General features: G+C 46.2%; 1 protein-coding gene across 1 annotated transcript in view; it reads right to left on the bottom strand.

Annotated features, from left to right (window-relative positions):
* Nucleotides 1–9,185: 9,185 nt before the first annotated feature.
* The window catches only part of XRCC5 (X-ray repair cross complementing 5), a 90,953-nt gene continuing 80,120 nt past the window's right edge, over nucleotides 9,186–20,018 (bottom strand). The window contains exons 19-21 of the mRNA XM_004762709.3: nucleotides 19,186–19,253; nucleotides 10,183–10,257; nucleotides 9,186–9,412 (exon numbers count right to left, since the gene is read on the bottom strand). Of these exons, the coding sequence (XP_004762766.1) occupies nucleotides 9,398–9,412; nucleotides 10,183–10,257; nucleotides 19,186–19,253 (158 nt within the window). The 3' untranslated portion in view covers nucleotides 9,186–9,397. The remainder of the gene's footprint in view (nucleotides 9,413–10,182; nucleotides 10,258–19,185; nucleotides 19,254–20,018) is intronic.

Here is a 20,018-nt window from a genome sequence, read left to right as displayed (position 1 = left end):
ACAAAAACACACTCCCCAAAGGCCCCACTCACACATGCCTCTGTGTGGGTCCGACTCCACCCACCTTCTCTCCGCGCCACGCCGCTCTTTCCTGTTGACTCCACGTCTGTCCCCTGCAGACATCACACCCAACCTCCGTGGCTCTTATGGGTTGACTCTGGTTTCCCACGAAAGCGAGGTTAAAGTCTAATTCCCAGTATTTCAAAATGTGATCTTCTTTGGAAATAGGGTTGTTGCTGGTGTAATTAAGATAAAGTCCTACTGAAGAACAGTGGGCTCCTCACCCAAGGACTGGTCCCTTATAACAAGACGCTCTCAGAAATGAACGCAGTGGCCCAGCAAGGGAATGTGTGCAAGGACGCGTGCCTGCGGGCACAGGCATATACCTGTAGGTGTAGTGTGTGAGTGCACGTGTGCGTGGTGCCTGTTAAGTCAGGAACTGTTGTCACCCCTCTTCCTTCCCTCTCTCTCTCTCTCTCTCTCTCTCTCTCACACACACACACACCCACACACCCCTTTCAGTCCTAAAACTCTGAATGTCTTCTTGGTCTAAACTATTAATAAAAGTCGTGTTCTCCCTTGCCTCCCTTTGCCAGGGGGCCCATAGCAGCTCAAGAGTGGTGCTTAAATCCCTATCGGGACACTAACCAAAATAGCCTATAAAAGGCATCCAACCCTGAAGCCGTTGGAGGACCCAGGGCCCACGGAGCTGGAGATGGGGGAGGAAAGTCGTTAAATCAAGGAGCCAAGTGACACATTGTGATGTGACCAACCTGCTGAGGTGCCAAGACTTGAAACACATAACACACACACGTGCACACACGTCTCTGCCCATCTAGAACCCAAGTTGCCCTTTCTCTGAGGGAGCTTCCCATTCCTTGTCTTCTCCAACACTCCTGGAAAGGCAGGTGTCCATTCTGTAAAAGGAAGCAGATGGCGTGCCAGGGGATGTCCCTAGACCACAGAGCAAGGGGAGGACAGAGATGGAGTCGTTTCTCTGAACATTGTCACTGATCCACGCAGGACTGGGATGCCCAGTAGTGCAAGTGCCGGGCAGTTTAAAGCCGGACAGATGCTGGCGTAGAGGAGGAATAGAACATCGGAGAGGCTGGTAATGGGGAGTATGTACTGTGCACTTACCAGGTGCCAACCATTCGTGGGGGTCATCCTCCTTCAGCCTGGCCATGGGGGACCACAAACCCTGTCTGATGGCTCAGAAACCAGGGCTAAGAGCCCGTGAGTAACAGGGCCACAGTCTTAAGACCAGGCGGTGTTAGTGGCAAGATCTGAAACGTCATCAGTCTGATGCGGGGCTCGGCTTTTACTCGTGACTTCTGGTAGAAATTAAATTCTAGGGGGAAGACGGATGGAAAAGGACTTATGAAATCACCGAATGCCCAGACTGCAGGCGCATGAAGCCCTGGACGACAAAATTGAAATCCCAGGTCTGTATGCTTTCCTCCCTGGTTCTCCAGGTCCCACAGGCACCCGCCTTGGGCTGGTGGCTGAGACAGGCGGGACAGCAGCCTCTCAGGGCACTCACCCACGCCCTGGTGCAGGGACAGCACAGGTGGTGAGGGACATGGCACGCCCCCCAGTGGACCCTAGGGACGGAGATCCAGGAGAGGCCTGGGTGTAGTGGCAGGACCGGCTGCAGCTCTATCCAGAGACCTCGGCAGACTCTCTCTCTGGCTCTCACACAGGATGTGTGGGTGTGTGACCAGGAGGCTGGGAGGCCTGAAAGGGAACAACAATGGCTTACTCTGTGCGGAATGTGACTTCAGTGAAAGGAGTTTAAATCTCAAAGCCACCAGTCGCTATACATCTAGCAAAATGGAAATCTAGAAGGTACAGCCACTTCTCTTGAGTTCAGAGCTAGTAGGTAAAGGAGCTGGATGAGAGAAACTTCTGGCTGGCTAACGGTTCTCTTCCCACCTTCTTTCCTGCTTTCAATAGGAGCAAGGGGAGGAAAAGGCCTCAAGAACCGAGGTCGCTCCCGAGACGCTCCTGAGCCACAGAACTACCCACAACTGCCGGCTGGTGCCAGCCTTCTTGTAAGCAGAGAAAATAAAGCCTAATTTTAAGGCAGTGTTAGCTGGGATTCCCAACACTTACAGTCCGAAGTTCTCCAGACTGTTCTGTGAAGCGCACATCTGTGCTACCGTGTCAGTGAGGGGAGCAAGGCACAGGTCCTTTATTCATTGCTCCCAAGAGAAGATTTTAATATTGTAAGAAGTGGTATGCAGCCTAAAGAAGACACGGTTGGTTTTTTCCCTTTCTTAACATAATTAATGGTATTTTGGATTTGAAGAAATACTGTATTTGAAAAGATCTCATGCCATGGACTGCTAGACCCATCAAGCTTCTGGGTCCCCAGAGATCTTGTTGCCTCTAAGTTGTCCAAACCGAATGGACAGTGGGATGGAAAGTTGAGTCTTTACTTCTGGGATGGGAGTCCACACATCTGTTTCAACAAGGCCCTAGCAACCCTCCTGCTGCCTTGAGAACGAGGTCCTTTTGAAAGGAAAACTTAAGCCATTTATGCCAAAATATTTATGCTACCAGTGATAAAACTTTTTTCAAATTGTCTTTGGGCCTGTGATACATCCTTCCGGATACCTGAGGTGTGGTCTCCAACTTTTGAGAGTATAGTTGATGTTTGAAAACACGGAAAGGTCACCTCTGGCCAAACCCTGTGAATAAGGATCAAAACAGGGCAGATGGTTTGCTCTAAGTGGGTGACTAAAATGAGCATGTTGCCTCCCAAGATGACTTTGAAGAAGACCAGAAGTCTAGCCCTTTGCTTCTCTCTTAAGTCCCTACCCACCACCACTGGCTCTGGACAATCTGCAAACATTTGCTCCTAAGTGTCCCAGCTCTTTCCCCTTGCAGGACCTGGAGGCACAATTATCTTGGTTTGGAATTATTACTATTTTTAAACTTTTATTTAAATTCAATTTAGTTAACATGCAGTACACTATTAGTTTCAGGGGTAGAATCAGTGATTCATCAGTTGCATGTAACACCCAGTGCCCACCACATCCCATGCCCTCCCTAATGCCCGTCACCCCGTTACCCCATCTCCCCCGCCACCTTCCCTCCAGCCACTCTCAGTTTGTTCCCTTGGTTTAAGTCTCTTATAGTTTGCCTCCCTCTGTTTTTACCTTATTTTTCCTTCCCTTCACCTATGTTCATGTTGTTTCTTAAATTCCACATGAGTGAAATCATATGGTATTTGTCTTTCTCTGGCTGATTTATTTCACTTAACATCATACCCTCCAGTTCCATCAAGCGGCAAGATTTTTCTTTCTGATGGCTGAGTAATATTCCATTGGGGGTGGAATATTCTTTATCCATTCATCTTTCAATGGGCACCTGGGCTCCTTCCATTGTTGGCTGTTGTGGACGTTGCTGCTATAAACACTGGGGTGCACGTGCCCCTTCGGATCACTGTGTGTATCTGAGTAAATACACAGTAGTGCAATTACTGGGTCGTACAGTAGTTCTATTTTAATTTTTTAAGGAAGCTCCACGCTGTTTTTCTGAGTGACTACACTGGTTTGCATCCCCACTAACAGGGTAAGAATGTTCCCCTTTCTCTGCATCTTCGCCAACATCTCTTGTTTCCTGACTTGTTAATGGTTTGGAATGATTTTTCCTCTTTTAGTAAAAAAAAAATAAATAAATGAAAGCCAGAAGTAGACTAGTATTTCTATGTTACTTCTCACAGATCTCATTCCTCAGCTTTCTGTCTGGTCCAAGTTAGACTCTCACCCTCTCAGAAGTGAGTACGTTCTGTTCCACCCACTTCATGGGGAAAACGTTGTGATGCAGGCCACGGGAAGTTGGGGTTGACAAAGATGGTTCTTGGGTGTTGAAGCTGCGGAAAGGATGGGTCACACTCAGGGCAACTTCTGCTGGTTTTCTCCAACCCCCATCAGACGTTCTCAGCCGGGGCTGGGATTTCATACCACTGGCAGCAGAAACGCCCCATGACTCCCTTTGACCCCCACCTCTGCCAGCTGCCGTCAATGCTAACGGATAAGAAATGGAATAGACTTTCCAATCTTTTTACTAGGATTGTGATGGAGAAAAGTGACACATATTAGATGGTCTAGATTAGATGGTTTTGCTCTGCCTCTGAGCAAGAGTGTTTCTAAGGCAGACCAGCAGAGAAGGGAAGAAATCTCCTTCCTGTTTTTGGAATCCCTGGAGATCCCTCCACAGGGTGGGAAGAGTCTTCACACCGAAACAGACACAGCGTCCCAGGAAATACACAAAAGCCACGTGGCCGCAGGGAACGTGCGTCTGCCTCTTTGATGAGGTATCGGATCTTGCCCCTCTTTCCCCCAGTTAAATAAATCCACACCCAACAGCTTGGAGTGAAACTTTCCAACTATGAGCAGCAACAAATGTGTCACACACGCTACCCTTCTGTGTTTTCCATGCCAAGCTGTTATGGACGGTTACTTTTAAAGATAGAAGTCATCTGCGTTCTCACTTCTGGAAGGGGAGTTACAGATGTTTGCTTCTGGCTACAGAATCAAGGCTTGGGGGCCACAGTGTTACCTAAGGAAGGGGCCGGGTTAAAAAGTTGCGTACATGTGACTGATTTCAAGTTGAAACCTTAAGGAATCCATGTCATCCAGAGAGGACTGGACCACCCCCGTGGTCAGCCTGTCTCACCCCTGCCTTCCCTGAAGCAGGTCAGAGTTCACAGCTCACATGCAGCCCTGAAATAACTGACTTCAGACACATTAGTGAGGAGTGAGTATTTCACTGAATGGAGTGGGGAGGCGGAAGACTCCCTCCCACCCCACACTGGACAGAACTAAGAATACAATGCCTTAGGGACGACTGTGCTTCCCTCATCACTGAAGTCCCCCTTCCTGCCAACTGGCCAACCTCTCCTCTTTCTCTTGACCACCCCTCTACACCTCCCCCCTCATTTATAACATAACGTTCATCAAAAGAAAGGGTGGAAATGAGCCAAAACAAGACCATTGCCATGTCTGTTTCCTCAAGCTTCCCCGCGGCGTCACCTTCCTCCATAGGTCTCTCCCCACCCTGCTGTCCCACCGTGTGCTCACGGATCCTCACTCTGGCCCTGCGGGGGCTCCCATCGTTCCCAGCATCCTGAAATGGTGAGAGGGCAGACAGAAAGTCAGAGGTTCTCCCAAGCTAAGACATGATAGAAGACACGTGCTCTGGGGCTTGGCAGAGCACTTACCCACCTGCGATGCTGCAAAGCAAAAGGCAGGCGGGCCTGGGAAATGTAAACTGTAAGGCTGGGAATGAGACACGTGTCTTGGTCGCCTCTTCTCTACCTACGCCACCTGCTCCGTTCCCATTATTCAAGCAGCCCCTGCAAAGCTATAGATATGAACCCCCCTTTGACTGAGAAGGTCCGGTCTTCAGGACAGGACATTTGTAGGCCACCCTGCCCACAGATGAAACACAAGTAACTCCGTTATTCTGTTGCTCACAGAAGTTAAGGGACTTGCTAGGGCCACAGAGCTAAGTGTTACTGACATTAGGAGTCTCGAGCATGCAGCACTATGGAAACACTATGGCATTATGTCTCTCTAAAAAACAGAAGTAAATGGAGTCTGGAGTTAGGTTCAGATGGAGAAAAGAGGTGCTTCCTTTCTTTCCAAGGTGACCACAGGAAGCCAACACTACCAAGCTGGGATTTTAACTGCTGAGCAGGGGGACTGACCTACACGGAAGGGCCAGTGTAGGCTGGAGGAAGCCCCGTGTCCCCATCACCCTCTGGATACTCTCCCACTAGAGGGAGGAGGACTTACAAATGTGACTGATGACTGGATGGTTTATTAGGTGTCATTAAACCCAACAGGTTATATGGACACTAACCTCCATAGGCATTTCTACTTCTGCTCCATGCTGCCGGCCAGACAAGAACGATGTTCCTGCTCTGTCCCAGGCCTCGCAGCCAGCTGGGGGCAAGACCTGGAGGTAGGCAGCAGACTATTAGATGAAGCCCTGAGCTGTTCTTCTGTGCTGGTTTCCACTTTGCTGTCTGCTGTATGTACTGAGTTCCCGCAGGGCATTAAAGGGAAAGGGGTATTTGGCAAGGCAGGAGGATATGGCCATTCCTTGGGCCCTGGTTTTGATACTAACTTAATATGGTCAAAATCTAGGGGGACAATATAATCTAAAATCCCTATTAGAAGGCCACTTTGGAGAGTGAAAAAGGGCATTATGAAGATGATGATGATGATGACGTCTGGACAGTAATGCCCAAGTAAACTGGTACACATGGTTACCTTACCAGACCATCAACACTTACCCTGGGCTCTAACCCCCTACCTTAATCACACTGAGACTGTAATTTTCATGTAATAACTAGAAAGAAAGCCTAAGTAAAACAGCAACAGATAATTATGAAACATAGCGCTGGTATATTCAAGGTTCTAAAAGAAAGAAGACAGAAATAAAGACAGGAAGGCGGACCTACTCAAAAGTTCTGCCCGTACCCTCTATTTTGGGTTTTCATAAGACCATAAGGCTTTTTCTGAATAAAGCATGTTGCAGTTTACAAAAGTTCGCTCACAGGCATGCTCTGAGGCCGGTAACCAGTCGGGCACAATGACAAAGGTCAGACAGCACGCACCAGAGGCAGAACCGATTTCAGATCTGGGCTAGCCTAGTGTCTTTCCCTACCCATGCTGCATCCCCTCCGGGCAGCGACTCTAAACGAGTGACCAGCTTGGGCTCTGAACCTACAATACTGGGAGCAAAGGGGGCCAAGGGGAGACAGTGGACCAAACAGAAAATCTGTTGCTTCAATCGTATCAGCTGCAAAGACAAGTCATTACCACCGCACATATTCCAAACAGAAATATGTACGTGTGCACTTATTTTCAAAGCCATCAGGGACTAGGTTTAAAAAAAAAAAAAAAAAGCCTATTCTCAACATGGTTTTCTAAATAATTTTCCAAGATTCTAGTTTTTTATGTAAATTAAGTGGCAATCAAACTCCAACATTTAGAAGTGGTTCTTAACAGGGGGGCAGCACGTACCCTAGAGGGGGCATTTGGGTTGTGATTGAGGGGCCGTGCGGAGTCCCCTCCTTTAGCTCCACCTCCTCTCTAAGTCAGTATGTGTTGGTGCCACAGAAGACCAAAGGTGGCAGGAATGATGGCCTGTGACTTCCGACCACCACGCAAACCTATCATCTGTGGGACAGACAGGCCTCCGAGGCCTAGCCGTGGCTGGCAGACGATCCTGTATTACCACTTGCTGCTCTCTAGGTCACAGCGGTCAGAACGCCAGGGAGTTCTCCAGATCTGCAAAACTCGTCTCAGGGAAATGGGACCTCGGGGCGCCCAACCGGAACATCACGCATGCCGTTCCTCACGAGGGTGTGCTCTGACCGAAGACACACAGCCCGTACACTGTACCTACAGAACATGGATTCAGACACTGCATGGCTAATTTTATCCTTTCTCTCCCTAGAGTGTTAAATGCAACTCTTTCTTCAGGTATTTGGATAATTTAGGTAAAAGTGGGGTTAGAGAAGCACAAATAATCCCACAATGCACAACACAAATCAGCAAGTATCAGATCTAAAGGACTAACAGGATTCAAACTCTTCCTGGTCTGAAGGGCTGGAGACAGAAGGGCTGTCTCCAAGAGGGAACTATGCAAACTGCCAAAGACCAGTGATTCAATCTTATCAGGCCATACCCACTGACCTCATTCATACCCCCAGGTGGGTCCGATGAGCATAATACAGACTTTAGAGTACAAAGTTTTCCCTCTTCATACGAAATGGTTCAGATCTGTCCAAGTCACAAACATCCCCTGGGCTCCAACCACCCAACTAGACAGTAAGATACAGATGGCATCCTTCATGGGGGTTGCTTCAAATGGGCACCTGGATATCAAGACTGACTAAGGTGGGGGCACCTGGGTGGCTCAGTTGGTTACGCAGCTGCCTTTGGCTCAAGATTGTGATCCAGGGTCCTGGGATCAAGCCCCTCATCGGGCTCCTTGCTCAGCGGGGAGCCTGCTTCTCCCTCTCCCTCTGTCACTCCCCTTGCTTGTGTTCTCTGTCAAATAAATAAATAAAATCTTAAAAAAAAAAAAAGAAGAAGAAGAAGACTGGCTAAGGTGTGCACAGTATTGAGGGGGTGTCCTAGAGGCTCAAGTGAACCACTCCTCTCTCAACTCAGCTGACTGAACAATGTTCCGTTGTGGAGGGTTGTTTTTAAGCAATGCATAGAGGGTCTCTAATTCCCCAGCACAGCACTCAAAAATTCTTTGGCAGATGATTCATAATGAGTGACAACCATCTATTTATACTTATATCCAGCCATTTATACCTTTAATATAACCTTTGCAAAATGAAGGGAAGCAGTGACCGTTTGCAGGGGTGCAGAGGATAAGGGAGACTGGGCACCGTGGAGTTTGGGATACCAAGGAAGGAGTTAGAACTCAGGGAAGGAATGAGGTCTGGGGGGATAAAGGGGGGTTTTGCTATTTTCTAATTTTAAGAAAGGAAACATCACCCAGACAGAGCGCAAAAGAGACTCGGGTAGAAATGGAAAAGAATGGGACAGGAAGGAAGAAGAAAGGAAGAAGAACACAACCTTACCTTCTCCCTGTGAGACTGGTAAGTAGGCAGTAATGAAATGATAAAATCCTAACTAGGGGGGTGAACCTCTGCATTTTGTTTTCTTTTCTTTTTGAGGGTTTGCTGATATGTCAGAGGCTGGGCCAAAAGGGTGTCGTTTCTTCATGAGAGCACTGCCACAGCTCAATACGTGGGGCAGTGGTGCTCCCCCCTCCCGCCCTGCTTAAGGAAACCACCTATACACACAGCTGACGTAATGTGGGGACTCAAAGGCTTAAAGAAAAAGAGAGCGCCAGCCCTTAGCCATGATTTCCCAAACCCACCCTTCTGCTGGTAAGAAACTAATGCCACCATTGGATCAGCACCGGTGTGACTGCCGCTGGAGGATCCGACCGAGGACTCCACCTCTGGGGGAGAACTGAGGAACTCACCAGTGACATGCCAGAGCTGTGGACAAGACAGCTTCATGGGGGCCGCAATCCTCACCAACATACCAGGTCAGGAGGAAATCCATTTTCCAGAAACTTCAAAGTACGGGCATTATACACTGAGATCAATAAAGACCACAAAAGAAATAATACACCGATGAGAAAATAACAAGGATTCTTTATAAACGTGGGACTGAAATTATCCCTTACATATGTAAATATTCATTCCAGAGAATTAGGAGAGTCACTTCCACTTGACCTATGGGGACCATCTCCAGAGCTTCCTGTTCCCCTTGAAGGGCCTCCTCTGGACAGAGCTCCCGGCGTGATAGCGATGGCAACTCTCGTAGATTCCCCACGCAGCCACGACCTAGATCAAGTCCAGCTGTGAACAAAAACAACACTTTCAGAAGGGAGCCAACTCTGGACCACTGCCTCTCCGGTGGGAGACCATTTAACAACAACGGCTGTCCTCACCAGTGGCAGAGCTGGGCTTGCGCACCGACTCACTGCTACCTATTGTAGGCATTAAATACCAAGTATCTCATTACCAGCTAAGGATTTCTCCACAAAAGGACTGAGAGTGTTTACTGGAATCAGCTGTCACGTGAGGCTTATAGGCAGGAAGTCTCCACCCGTGAAAGATGGATACAAAGCCAACACTGACACTGCCTCCCAGGTACCCAGACGTGGCGTGAGAAGGTCCAGAAACCCCCAAACGCCTATCAGCCAATTTTGTTTACATTAAGTTAATTGAGAACATTCAAGAATTAGGCTTCCGAAAGGCTGTTTTTATTTGTCAACCCACACAAACTGCATGTTGTATTGTTTATTTGGGTTGAGAGCAATTTCAGTAAATTATGACATTCTGCTACTAAAGGAATGGCCTCGCCAGCTCTTTCCAGTCCTTCACAGGAGAGGATTAAGCTGAATGAACAATATAAGTGAAACCAGAGAGCACAGGAATTTCCATTATGAAATTACCTATCTGATTAAATTTATAATGGCAATAAATAATAGTGGAGGGAGCTTCTGGTGTGTCATCAATTAAAACCCAAACAAGAATCAAGTCCACGGTAAGCAGTGCTGTGGCTGTGTTTACGGCTCGGGCGATGTCAATCCAGAGAACACCTGGTATGTATTAAAAGCACTTACTAAATCATCCACGTCACCACCTTCTGCAAATACGGCTGCTGTGTCTTCTTTTGGATTTTCTTTAGGCTCCAGGAACTGTGAAAAGAAAGTCAGGGACACCACAGTGACATTTTTGCCTCTTTGGATGGAGGGCACTGTCTCCTAGCAGCGCCACAGGCAGATCTAAGAAGGCCTACTCATCCCCAAAGTGTCACTGCAATGGCCTCAAAGAAACCACGCCTTCCTCTGGCCCTGGAGAAGAATGATTTTGAAGTTGAATAGCCCACACTCACTCGTCACCAAGTGAGTCACCCACTCCCTCTTGTGAAGAGGGAAGAAACATGGCTCGCCAAGGCAGTGACCCCACGGAGGGCCCATACCAGGTGCAGAGGACACCCAATATTCCCATTTCTGCTTCCAGAGAGGATATGTGTGCTCATTTAGGGTTAGGAAAAGAACCAGACTCCCCAAACCAGTATGTCTTGGTCTCTCCTGAAAGGAGCCTAAGAATCAAGTGTTTGAACTCAGCAATTAGAATCTCATTCCTCAACTCTACCGAGGACAAAAGGAAGGACTTCCTGTAAATGATGTGAAACACAAAAATGGGGGAGCTTTTAGAAGGCTGGACAATTCCTTTTCTAGAAATCCTTCAAACAGTGTTAGGAAATAAATGAAAAGGAAGGTGGATGAGGAAGTTTCTAGTGCATGCTTCTGCTCAGCATTAGTATTCAAGACCTGGAGCTTCTAAACAGCAGATGTGCAGAAAAGCAAGGGCCTTGAATTGAAGTCTGCAAGGATCTAGGGATGAATTTCAGGTTTTGAAAGGGTACTGGGTGCCCTTGAAAATCATCTGAACACTTCTGCTCTCTGTCCTGTCCCTCCAAGAAACAGCAGTGGGGTCTCCTTTCCTCAAGGCATGTAGTCACTGCATATAAGAGCTAGGTTTTTGTGAGCCACTTATCTAACACCCAAAGGTGATCTACCTTCCGGTATCATATCTGAAATGGCAGCAGAGCCAAAACTGAAGGAGTGTTTTTAAAGGGGTGAGCTGGAAGGGGGGGCATCCCCCTCCCTGTCAGCATTCCTCAGGGTCCATGTGCACGGAGCGCGCACACAGTGAGCCAGACCCCGAGCCCCCTCTGCTCCCCCGCAGCTGCCTCCACCCAGGATGGAAAGGTGTAGTTCTACTCTTCTCACTACCTCAGCATGAAAACATGGCAAGAACTGCCTTCCCTGTACATTCCTGTTATGATACAATGGACACCACTGAGGCCTCTGAAACCTCACAAATAGGTTAAAATATGTCTCTGACAAACCGTGAACTCATGTCTCTCTTAAACATTAGGCTCCAGTGCCGCAAGTCTCAAGTGCAAATCTCAAGTCTCAAGTGCAGACCTGTGCAGCAAGTCTCAGGAAGCCAGTGCTGCAGGTCCTTCTGTCCCTCGTGTCCAGAAACTCACGCACACAGGGAACAAGAGGCGACAGTGGAGGCTGTACTGGCAGAACTGGAACCGCGGACATGGCCATGATGGTTTGCTTTTGACTCAACCTCCCTCCTGGACTTTGTTTTCCCTCAGTCAAAACCACCTCACCATTCATTAACTACAGTTTTGACTGAGAGAGCAAGGAATTAACCTTCTAAGGACATTTATGGGTCTCTCCATAGCCCCTGTTGACCTTACATTGGACCATGCCCAACACTGGGAATCACTGGTATGAGAGGCAGGAAAGGCGAGCAAGAGGGGTGGAGAGCTCTGGTCTGCAACAGAACTGTAAAGGAGCTTCTGTATCACTAATCCTATTTACGTACTTTGGCTGATGATTAATAAAGACATCTGAGGGCCAAGTACAGAAAAATTATTCACACATGTATTTGCATGTGGTGTATGTCTAAAGATTAAACTCTGTTCTTGCCTAGATTCCAAGATATCTAAGAAACTCTAGATTGTGATCCTGATTATCATTACTAAAAGTGGTTTTTACTTTGTTCTTCCTTCTTCTTCTTTTTTTTTTTTTTAAAGATTTTATGTATTTATTTGACAGAGATCACAAGAAGGCAGAGAGACAGGCAGAGAGAGAGGAGGAAGCAGGCTCCCTGCTGAGCAGAGAGCCCGATGTGGGGCTCAATCCCAGGACCCTGGGATTATGACCTGAGCCGAAGGAGGAGGCTTTAACCCACTGAGCACCTTCTGAAGACCGACACACTCCCTGGGCTCAGCAGTTCTGCCATCCACCACATCCTTTATCATCGCTGGTAAGAGGCGGCATGGTAGGTCCCAATCCAGGAAATCCCTAATGTTTCCTGGCACACAGCCTCTACAAGCCCCCAACTCCATCTCCTCCTCACCGCACAGCCCCTTTCCCAGCTGCCAGATAAATGAGGACAGGACTGTCGGCACAGTGTGACCGCGCTAAAGTTAAACACAACGGCACATATTGGAGACTAGGCTAAGGTCCTAGGAAGGCAGGAGCAGCAGCAGGCAAACTCTCACTTCCATCAAGTTCTTTAAACAACTGCAAGTGATTTTCCTGGCAGATCTGCTCCGTACTTCTATGTAAGCAAATGATGGCTAAGAGCTGGGCCGCCATCGGTTATCTCCTCAAAACCCCAGGCAAGGCTGATCCCTTACACATATCACTCCTCCTCATCAGTTTTTAACTGCAAGTAATTTGCAGGCTGTGCAGTGTGACGGGAAGCTAGAGATACAGCAGAGAATTCAGTGGCTGGCCTGCTTTCTCAATAAAAGCAGCAGATTCTCTGAATGCAGCAGGAAGGGGCAGGAGCCAGCTCTCATCTTCTCTTGTGTTCTTTCCCTCTGCAATGCTCAGAAGTCGAGAACAAACAGAAAGGACACTTGTGTGACACACTCCTCCTTCCTCAAACCACCAGGATTTACTTGGGGTTACCAAGAAAGAGTGTCCTTACTTGGAGAGCTTTATGAAATGGATGAACTATTACTTTGCAAGCACACTAAAGTACGATCCTGGATACAAGCAGAGAAATGGAGTCGATAACACCTGTATAGAAATTTCCGTCTAATCTCTCCAGAAGACTAAAAACTAACAATCACCTCATGCTCAGATGGTTACCAATCCCAAATTAAAATCACATGGCTTCCACTGGGCTGACTCTGACACTATCAGGTGATTCCAAAGACTCACCCATAATTCAGACATATAAAAGCATCAGGAAGGACAAGTCTGTTTGCATGTATTTTGTCTAAAAGGACATACTTCTGATTTCAATGTTCAGTGTTATAAAGGCAGCATTGCACAGGAGAGAAATCCTACAACTTAGTGTAGGAGAACAAAACCCTAACCTTCGCTGTGTCAGTTCCTCAGTAACCCTGGGCAAGCTGCTTGACCTTTCTATAATTAACAAAATAAGACTACTACTACTCACCCTATCGCCTGGGGTTATAGCGAGTCTCAGACGAAATAAAGTATGCAAACTTGCTTTGTCATATTGTAGACTGTATGTTCCAATTCCTAGGAAAATGCCCAATACATGTCCACCAAATGACAGGTGCAAGAATATCCATAGCATTTTTAGTGGCACCTGGGTGGCTAAGTCAGTGAGGTGTCTGACTCCTGATTTTGGCTCAGGTCATGATCTCAGGGTCATGGGACTGAGCCCCATGTCAGACTCTGACCTCAGCAGGGAATCTGCTTGAGATTCTCTCTCCCTCTCTCCTTCTGCCCCTTCCCCTGCTCTCTTTCTCCCTCTCTCTCTAAAACAGATAAGTAAATCTTTAAAAAAGTATCTACAGCATTTTTACTCATAATTGCCAAAGTGTGGAAACAATCAAATGCCTATTATAGGAGAATGCATAAATACATTGTGGTATAACCATAAAAGGGAGTAGTATATAGTCATAATACAGAAAGAACAACTCTAACATCATGGATGAATAAAGTTAAGGATAGGCAAAACTGCTCTCCAGTGACAGGTGTCAGAAGAGTGGTAACCTCGGGGGCCGGGGGTTCCTGACTGTGAAGGCTTCCAGAGAGACTTAAACGTTCTGTATTTCGATCTGGGTGGCGAACGCCCACAGCTGTGGGCTTTACCAGGTTACACATTTGAGATCCGTGCATTTATTGCATGTTATGTTCTACCTCAACAGTATTTTTATAAAATTGTATATTAAAAGCACTGGCTGAGGTACATAAACAATGAATTTTGGAATATACACACAAAAAATTAAATTAAGTTTTAAAAAAGTATCAAGCTCTAAACAAATATGAGGTAAAATTGCGGTACTTTCCTTATTGCTTTTCCTTGAATTAGCATACAGAACAACTCCACCAGAGATTTACGGCAGAGAAGGAAAGTGGAAAAGAGCAAAGAAAAAATATCATGGGGTCAACGGAAGACAGTAGTTAAAGAAAACTGATCTCCAGAAATGATTCTTGAACTTTATGTTGTAACCCTCACAAGACTTCGAAGATCTCTTACAAACTCACACACTGAAAGCCGGGTGCACTCCTGCGAGAGGGACCGCGAGCATCTTTCCCGTGTGTGGATGTGGCTGGTAGCGTTCTAAGGTGGAGGCACGAAGAGGTGGCATCATGGTGTGGCAGGAGGAGGACTGTCCTAGGACGGCAGGGCTCTTGATTCGAGTCAATTCTGCCAGCCATCAACTAGCCAGGAGACACTGCAAGTCAACGTCACCTCTCTAGATGGAGTCTGTAAAATGACCAGACTGCTAAACTCCTATGACCTATGAGGCTGCGGGGGGAAAATCAATGTCAACAACAATAAAGAAGGCCAGATTGGGCAGCCACCAGGAAAACAGGTGCTAAAAAGATACCTGCCCCCCTTCCAAGTTCAAATCAAATGATTATTTAGATACAGCTTGGCCCCTTGGGATCCTCTGAGATACAATACGACAAAGCCACAAGGCTAGTCCTCTCTCCCTTCTGTGCTATTACTATGGAGTAAAAAGAATGGAGGACCCGGGGTCAGTCCTAGAACAAGACTCCTCGCCAGGGACTTACTAAGAGATCTCAGCCATGTTATTTTCTTTCTCGGGGCCCTCAATTTCTTCATCTGCAATATAAGGAGTTTGGACTAGATCAGTGTTTTTCAGGTTCTGTTCCTGGGTAATCCCACCCCGCCGCTCCCACCACCCACCGACTGAGGAGCAGCCCCTTTCTCTGTTTCAGAGATCAGGCCCCCCCGTAAGCTTTAGTTTTAAAAATAAAAACTCCTTTAGAAGATCATTAGAATTCTTTCCAGCTGAATAAAATTATATACAACTTAAGCCAATTTCCTCTGCCTGAGTTAAGGATCTGGCTTGTTTTAATTCTTCTAACCCAGGGCTTCCTAACATCATTATCAGCATATTGGGCCAGATAATTCTTGATGTGGGGGCTGTTCGGTTTCCCAACATCCCTGGCCTCTGGTCACTAGGAGTCAGTAGCAGCCCCTGTGTGATCATTCTTGGTTGAGAGTCACTGTCCTAACCCTAACACAGGTTAGCAAGAATAAACTTATTTTAAAAAGGAAAAGAAAAAATTCTTTGATGAAGAAGATAAACTTCAAATGATGAATCAGCCTCTTCTAACCTCCCACCAGTTCAGGTGTTTTACTGATGGTGGCCTGAGGCAAAGAACCTTCCGGATGCTCCTGGAACGTGCCAGGATTAGCCACACGACACAAGTCCACCTCAGAGCCACACCCTGAGAACAGTACCGAGATTACCAAACACCAAGTGCTAATGGTGCGCCTAACAGGAACAAACAGAAACAGAAAAAGTGAAGTGAAAGAATGGACAGGTTATAGCAACAATAAAAATGTGAAAATGGCATCATGGTTATGTCCAGGCTTCAAAATGAAGTGAGAGCGGTCAGTGAATTTAAAAGAAAGTGGCTATTTAAAACTTACATCGTGGAAGAAATTTCTATTTCTGTAGCAGGATTGACTTACCTAGATTTCTCAGAGTCATAAAATCTACTTTCTCAGAGTCATAAATTCTATTTTCTAGAATACACCAAAGACAAATGGCCCTCGTTAAGAGGTGCAAGTGTAAAGTTATGATCTAATTTTCACTTAAAATGGACATCTCTGAATAATTATTTCCTTTCAAATCATCAACATTTAATACAGATAATTTGACAGCTTGCTAACTTTAAATAACTTACGTAAGTGTCTTGGAAGACTTGAAATGGGCTGTGAGTACTGTTCTTCAACCTCGATTATAGTCAGGTTTCCCTAACTGATTTTATGGGGATCGATCAAACTTGACAAACGCCTCCTTTGAAGGCGATCTACTGCAGTGCACTGTCAGAAGGGACTCCCCTCCCTGAGCGGGCTGAGGTGTGTCCTCTCTCCTGGAAACCACATGGAGCGGGCTGCTCTGAGCCAGACTCGCCCCCAGTGATTGTCCCCATCACCCCCGACGTGCGCACACTCTCTTCCACACTTCACTCCAAAAACCTACAGGTGCCAGTTAAAAACATTTTTGATACAAACGATTATGTCTCCCCCCTGAAAAACAAAATAAATGTTTTGGAAAGAAAAAAGATGACAAGTTCTCAGAGCTGTCTTCAATTACGACCAACTGAAATCAGTGCCGCTGACACTGGAACCACTCAAGGACACCACCCCAAACCTCGTCATTAACTCAAAGTCCTCTCTGCGGCTGAATGGACAGCACAATTCCCCACGGTTAGGCTCTGTGTCCTGAAGTTCCAAAGAAGACACTGCCTTTGCAGCACAGAACAAGCCTCAGACAATTTGCAAGAAGCACGTCATCCCTTCTTAGATTTCTTGCCTCTCTACTATTCTGGACTCACTTAGCTATGACACCTTTGGTTAAGATGCACTACACTGCCGGGAGGAAAAATACAACCTTTTTTAGATCGCTGCTCTAATCTTCCTTCAATAACAATAACATGTACTTAACTCTCACCTCGGTGACAATTTTTTAAATGCAATAATGACGAGGGCAAGTGAGTGGCTCAATCAGTTGAGGTGACTGCCTTCAGCTCAGGTCATGATCTCATGGTCCTGGGATCGAGCCCCACATTGGGCTCCCAGCTCACTGGGGAGTCTGCTTCTCCCCCTGCGCCTCCCCCTGCTTGAGCTCTCTTTCTCTCTCAAATAAATAAAATCTTTTTAAAAAATTAAAAATAAATTAAATTATTTGTCTTGACTTATTTTACTTGTTTAGCAAAAGCTAACTGATAAGCCTTCATGCTAAGCGATGGTTAATTTTATGTGTCCACCTGGTTTGGACCACAGTGCCCAGCTGTGGTGCTAAACCCTAGTCTGGATGTTGCTATGAAGGTATTCTGTAGATATGATTAACATTTACAATCAGCTGATCTGAAGTGAAGATTACCCTTGGTCATATTGGTGGGTCTCATTCAATCAGCTGAAGGAAACCTGCCTCAGGACGGTACCATGGAAATCTTGCCTGAATTTCTAGCCTGCTGGCCTGTCTTATGAATTTCAGATTTGCCAGTCTCTACAATTTCACGAGCCAATTCTTTAAAATAAATAAATCTCTTCCCAACCCACTCACACACACACACCCACACCCACATCCATATATATAGTCTATTGGTTCTTTCCCTCTGGAGAGCACTGAATGATACACTCCAGTTCCAAGGGGAAACATTATCATGCCATTGTATGAAGTAACAAACAAATAAAATCAAGCAGTTAAATGACATCCTCTCGAGTACTGATATATTTATAGCCCTGACTGGTGGGAGAGGGTACAGACACAGTGGAGCCCCTTCTGAGACAATCATCAGCATGTTAGTGTGTGCTTCTAAAATTCCAGGATTTTACTTCCTGAAAGCAGGGACCATATATGTTCTTTAACAAAATGCTTCTGCCAGGCAAAGTATAGTTAATACAAATTCTCATATAATCTAACTTCTTTCCCCCAAAATACTATGGTTTCTGCCAAACGCCTTTTTGAGTTGAAACTATAAGGCATTTTTAAATGTAGCCTGAATTTCGCCCTAAGCTGAATACTTCTAGCCTTGTTCCTGCCATTCCCTCACTCCCTCAACAGACTCCTGTCCGCCAGCCCAGACCAAACTCTCCGTGAGCATGTGTAGTTAAGTTTTTGAATCTCCGTTATCTTCCTCTGCAAGCCTACAGTGAGTTTCTAGAGGGCAGGAGTGTTGTCTTGTTACCCAGCACAATGCCTAGCAGACGGCTGAGGCTTTAGCCCGTGACTGAGAGCTGCTGGGTGCTGTCCCAGTAGGACTGGCTCAGTTAGAAACCATACCTGAAGTTCAGTGTTATGAACCATATACTTTTTTTTTAAAGATTTTATGTATTTATTTGACCAAGAGAGACACAGCGAGAGAGGGAACATAAGCAGGAGGAGTGGGAGAAGGAGAAGCAGGCTTCTCGCTGAGCAGGGAGCCTGATGTGGGGCTCGATCCCAGGACCCTGAGATCATGACCTGAGCTGAAGGCAGATGCCTCACGACTGAGCCACCCAGGCACCTGAACCATACACTCTTGAGGTATGGACATGCCTTACTCTGGAATACGAGGGTCTCTATCTTGCTTAACATTTTAATCACCTGAGGGGCTTTAAGAACTCAAACCCTGCCCCCAGAACTCCATTTTGGACTACCAGAATCTTTGGGGGTGGGGCCTGGTCATCAGTACTTCTTAAATGACAGCTCCCCAGGTGACTGAAGTGTGGCCTTGTGGGAATCACTGGACTACCTGGATTTCACAGCCTTTACCAAGGTCTCGGCTATGCTTGGTACGCACTAAGGACCTCAGGAGCTCTAGAGCTAATGACACTGTGGTTCCGGGTGAGTTCTAGAATGAGGACTGCAGTCTTTGGAAGACTGAGGGAGTTTACAATTTCTCCTACAAAAACACTGCAGTTGAAGGAAAAGGAACTAGCCAATTGGTCAATTAAGAATGCTGGGAGTATACTAGTTCAGTTACTCTTAAAATTTAAAATTTTTAAGGAGGAATGGGCATCAAGAAAATAATATTCATTACAATACTTCATCTAAAGATGGTGTTATTCTGCAATACCTTTTTGGCTTCCTCAGCTGTGACGGAACTTCCAGGGGCTTCATCTTTGGTGATCAGAGTAATTCCATCTAAAAAGTAATTCAGAGTGAAATCTCAGTGCAAAGAATCAATCCTGATCGGATCGTACCTTCCTCTCCATCACCCCCCCATCTTCCCATTAGAGATTTTTAAAACTCCACAGGTGCTCTTCTCTATAGAAATGAAGTCTGTGAAGGCACTTAACTCACACTGTTCCTTCCATCTTATAGTATCCTGTTTCCTACTTAGCCTCTGTAAAATGAAGGCCACATCTCAAGGGCTTACCTGCTGCATGAAGTCTTCCCTGATTAAACCTCTCCTTCAGAGTTTTTAGCTCACTTTGTTTATGCCTTTGAAATGGCTGTCATCATATCTTACCTTGTATAAACTACGTGTACACATGTTCTCTCTCCTAATGGACCATACTTTTCTCAAGGGTAGGGAATGGGTTTTATTCATCTTTCAATTCCCATCAATGTAGGCATGGACAAGCTTAGTAAATAAATAAGTGAACGACTATATACTTAGGCCCAAACCCATTAGATACCCAATATAGGAATCTGCAGACATTTTGACTTCTAGTAATGTTACCAGCTACTGATGGAATGGCAAGAGGCCCCAGCTGGGAGGCAACATGCTCTCACAATGGTTATGTCTATCATTTAGCACATACATCAATTTTAGCTCAGTGAGAGCAAATCAAGGATAGAAAATCTACCCTTTAGTTTTCTCTTCTTCCTAAGATTTTCTTCTGCCTCAAATGGCTGATGCATGATACACTTTCAGAAAAGCATATACATTTAACATCCATTTGT

This window comes from Mustela putorius, unplaced genomic scaffold (assembly GCF_011764305.1).
Source record: "Mustela putorius furo isolate JIRA1106 unplaced genomic scaffold, ASM1176430v1.1 tig00000275_pilon_pilon_pilon, whole genome shotgun sequence".
Classification (NCBI taxonomy): domain Eukaryota; kingdom Metazoa; phylum Chordata; class Mammalia; order Carnivora; family Mustelidae; genus Mustela; species Mustela putorius.
The sequence above is the reverse complement of the archived record's forward strand: the minus strand, read 5'-3'. Positions and strand labels throughout refer to the sequence as shown.